Below are 4,245 nucleotides of genomic sequence, written 5' to 3'. Positions count from 1 at the left end.
CTTCTAAATGACATTTGGTCACTCAGTGCTTTTGTTCTTGCTTGGTTTGTCACAAACCAAACCTCCAGACAACTCCTTAAGGGTTAGAGCGAGCTCAACTCAGCAATGGAGTTACTCAGGGCAAAGATACATATATACACTTTATACACCCATAAAAATAATAATAATAACAATAAGGCAAAAATGATATAAATACTCATGAAATAATTACAAATACAATGCAATGAAATTGAAATAAATAAGGCTGAAGAGTAGAAGTGAATGCATCAATATTAAAATCTCCTTTCAGAAAAACAAAAATAGATTTTTTTCTCTTTGGGACGGGTGTTTGAAGAGGAAGGGGAGGGGGGACGGGGGACGGGGGGGGGGGGTGGGGGTTCAGGGTGGTTGGGACCTACAGTCCCACAATGACAGTGTACCTGAATTAAACACCACCATGGACAAGATCAATAAATAAACAGCTATCAAAAAGGAAAATCAGTGGCTTGCTTCTTCTTTTTTTTTTTTTGTATTGTCGAGATCTTCTTCAGTGGTTGGATCTCTTTAAGGGCACTCGGCATCTGCAGGCAGGTCGGTCAAACCTAAAATCTTCTTGCCGTTCCAGGAAATCACACACCAGCAACGACCCCTCTGCCCGTCCAGAGAGGATTCACACTGCGGAGGGAAACATAAACAGAAATCCCTCTTCTTTAGCTTAAATGGCTTTTTATTTTCATTCCATGTGTGACACACACATGTACGGTCATGCAGCGCGAAACTGGATGACATCACGCTCAAACAAAATACACTCCCGAGGTGCAAACACTAGTGCAGCAAGCTGAACAAATCCCTGCCTGCAACACACACACACACACTCTCTCTCTCTCTCTCTATCTCTCTCTCTCTCTCTCACACACACACACACACACACACACACACAATCATTTTAAAGCTGTGGTTGACATAATCTTGGCTACATGCTTGCACACACAACTTGGTGAGATTCTTTCATGCTGAGTGGAGTCATGAATCCATCCCCAAAAAGCCAAAACACACACACACACACACACTGACACACATTTGCTGGAGGTACCAACCTGTTTGGGTTCATAAAGCCCATGTTTGTCACAGTTGGGGAGGTAGAATCTGGTTAATTTGTCTCCTAATTTCTGCTGGGATTTGGCAATCTTGTCCAAGGCTCTCTGCAGCTCGATGTGACAGGGCCCCTGCACAGAGGAAACAGGTGAGAGAAGGGTTAACTGAGCTCTGTACCTGCACACTGCCAACACACAGAAATAATAATCAACGCCGCTTTATTATCAGCAAGCACGTGGGCTGACATCAAACTGCATATTAAACTTGTAATAACAAGCATCCCCATTCTCCCTCAGCCTCAATCTCATCATTTCAAAACAGCGCACGAGCTCCCCCTTGTGGCGCAGCAGTCATCTCCCCCTCAAACCTCCCAAAAAACTTTTAGCAACATATCGCACGCTGAGGGTTTCACAGGATTCACACAATGACACTGATACTTGTGTTTGGGTCTCACCTGCTCGACAACCCTCTTCCGGTTGGCGATGAGTTTGGCTTTCATGCTCTCCTGAGCGTCGGCAGCAGCCCTCGGGTCGTAGGGCTTACTGTGACCGGGGAGGTAGTGGCTGGAGACGGGGTCCGAGACGATGGCTTGGTTCTCCATCTCAGCCTCTGGCTCTCCCTGATCTGGAGAGAGAAATTGAATGAGTGTGAATCAGGAGTGACTGAATGCCACTGGAAATGGCTTCAGAATGGACAAGTCAAGTGTTTTGGGGGGATTGCAATCATCAGGATTTGCTGGATGTGGTGAAACTGATGTGTAAATGTGGAGGTGATAGGCCTACCTTGTGTCTGGGTCTCGGGGGTCGGCTTGGGCTCAGTGCTCTCCGTGCACAAGGCTTGTCCCCGGGTGAGGGAGTGCAGCGGCCGGAGGTCGCCGGGTCTCGGGGTGCACCTCAGACCGGAGCCGCACGGCGCCGTGTAGATTCCGCACAGCTCCCCAGCCTTCAGGGCGCAGGCGAGGCAGCATCCACAGCCGGGCTCCCGCAGCACCTCGGTGCATCCGGGCGCCACCGCTGGACACTGGCTCAGCTTCTCCGGAGTACACGGGGCGCATCGGATCGGCCCTGGCCCCACAACCGGGGACCCCAGCGTCCCTGTGGCCAGCACGGAGCACACCGCTGCCACCACGACGTGTTTCAAATATAATCCACCCATGGCCAACATAGTGAGCTGGATACTAAATATAGAATATAAAATGTAGAGCAAGGTAGAGAGAATAATCAAAGGTAAGCCGGATTCCCACGGTTCTTGCTCAGTTGTGTCTTTCGTTTGATTTTGGGAAAATGTCTAACTGTGCGTTGCGCGCAGCCGTATTTATAGCCGGAGTGTTTGACGCATCGGGGTTATGAATGATTTCTGAAAAGAAGGTGTAATGATACGATGGGCTCTGATTGGCCCGCCTATGTCATTTGAATACAACAGTCACGTCAATGTTTATTTTGGAACCGCCAGTGCCTGCACGTATCCCCACCGAGTGACGACACCAGTGTTTGATGTTGCAATCAAGAACCCCCCTTTTCTCACCCGGGTGTTACACTAAACTAGGCTACTTTACCCCACGCTGCCAGCTTACAGTAACAACACAAGGGATGTGAATCAGACAGGTCTTTTTTTAATGTGTGTGTGTTTTCAGGAGTTGAAGCGAGAACAAGTTCACAGAATTCAACTGGAGCTGATTTAATCGATTTCAGATGTGAAACAGTTCCTTGTTTTCCGGGCTGACACAAATGAGCCCTTTTCTTTCGGAACAACGTTGCCTATTCATGACGGCTTTCCATTAATTGTCCTCCCCAAACTTCTTACACAACTTTTGGGAAAACTAATAATGAGCGCGCACATGGGAGCGTACGCATGCCCACGCTGCGCGCGGGGAACGTGGGCCCGCTGAGAGCGAAGCACCGGCTCTAATTTGACATGAGAAAGCATCTGTGTATTGCGGAGGGTTAATAAACCGAACTCCCAGAAATAGCTGCGTAAATGAGGGTCACCGTTTACGCCATTGAGTCCGGGGCTCGGGACTCTGTGGTATGTGTGATCCCTCTCTGTCCCTCGCGCGCGCACTGAAGCCGGCTTTGGGCTCAGTCCAGGAGATGTCCCGTTGTATTTACCCGTTTCCTGGGATAATAATAGACCAAAGCTTGAATGGGGGCTGCGCTGACATGGCCATAGACACGTCCTTCGCCTCGCCACTCTCCAGGGGATTTGATGGTCCCACGGTGGACAACATGCACGTTTTCACGGCTTGCTGCAAGACATTTGGTGCTTTATCACTGCTGACCCCAGACCTGTATGTGATAACGTTCACTCCATTTGCAAAATGTCAATAAAACCAAAAAAACGCGGTACAAATCATATGCTTAACTAATACATGACTCATTAATGCGATAATTAACGCAGGATGTACCTTGAATTCCTGTTGCTCATTATTAAAAATGATCAAGTCACTATGACTTTATGTGATTAGTTCACACTCAATAGATCGTCAGTTAAGGAATGTCAATTCACAGTTACTTCATTCATTAAACTGGATTTATACGTGTGATACTAATGACTAAGTAATGAACATTTCATGTCTTTTACACTCAGTTGTCAGTTTATTGCATCAGACTTCTGTTGAGCTTAAACATGTCTCATCATTCCCCTCTAATTTGTCAGTTGGTACCTGATAGATGATTTTGATTGTAGTGCATCTTCCTCTACAGTGCTGCACTCCACTGCTTTCAACAACAGCACATACATTTTTTTTAAAGACCACTCACTATGTTGTAAATGTGTCAAAAATACCACTGTATCTATTCTCATAGAAATATGAAGCTATGATTTTTTAAATCAGAGATGCTGAGCAGATGCTCTGTCCTGAAATAAACTTTTATGTAAGAGGAATTCAGCTAATTTGGTCACATACTAATTAACGCATGGAGTAACTGAATTAACATTCCTTAACTGATGATCTATTAAGTGTGAACTAATCACATAAAGTCATAGTGTCTTGATCATTTTTAATGGTGAGCAACAGGAATTCATGATACATCCTTCATTAAATCATATGATTTGTACCCTTATTATAAAGTTTTACCAAAAACTCTAAATTTCATGGATTCTTGCCTCTTTATTTCCACATTTACACCCCCTCCTCATCATCTGTTGTCATAGATTTTAATCAATTAACTC

At 45.8% G+C, this 4,245-nt stretch overlaps 1 protein-coding gene across 1 annotated transcript; it reads right to left on the bottom strand.

Annotated features, from left to right (window-relative positions):
• Positions 1-359: 359 nt before the first annotated feature.
• Positions 360-3,438, bottom strand: igfbp1a (insulin-like growth factor binding protein 1a). Its single transcript, XM_042416841.1, has 4 exons — positions 1,857-3,438; positions 1,529-1,698; positions 1,077-1,205; positions 360-654 (listed from the first exon to the last, which is right to left on the bottom strand). The coding sequence occupies exons 1-4, from the start codon at positions 2,236-2,238 to the stop codon at positions 544-546; spliced, it is 792 nt and encodes a 263-aa protein (XP_042272775.1). The 5' UTR covers positions 2,239-3,438; the 3' UTR covers positions 360-543.
• Positions 3,439-4,245: the final 807 nt, after the last annotated feature.

The sequence above is a fragment of the Thunnus maccoyii genome, chromosome 7 (genome assembly GCF_910596095.1).
Source record: "Thunnus maccoyii chromosome 7, fThuMac1.1, whole genome shotgun sequence".
NCBI classification, from domain to species: Eukaryota; Metazoa; Chordata; class Actinopteri; order Scombriformes; family Scombridae; genus Thunnus; species Thunnus maccoyii.
The sequence above is the reverse complement of the archived record's forward strand: the minus strand, read 5'-3'. Positions and strand labels throughout refer to the sequence as shown.

Excerpts from the sequence above, each read along its gene's own strand:
- igfbp1a (XM_042416841.1), bottom strand. The coding sequence starts at position 2,238 with ATGTTGGCCATGGGTGGATTATATTTGAAACACGTCGTGGTGGCAGCG. Across the intron at positions 1,699-1,856 it reads CCCCGAGACCCAGACACAAG|ATCAGGGAGAGCCAGAGGCT; the intron begins GTAGGCCTATCA and ends TTCTCTCTCCAG. Across the intron at positions 655-1,076 it reads GGCTTTATGAACCCAAACAG|TGTGAATCCTCTCTGGACGG; the intron begins GTTGGTACCTCC and ends TTCCCTCCGCAG.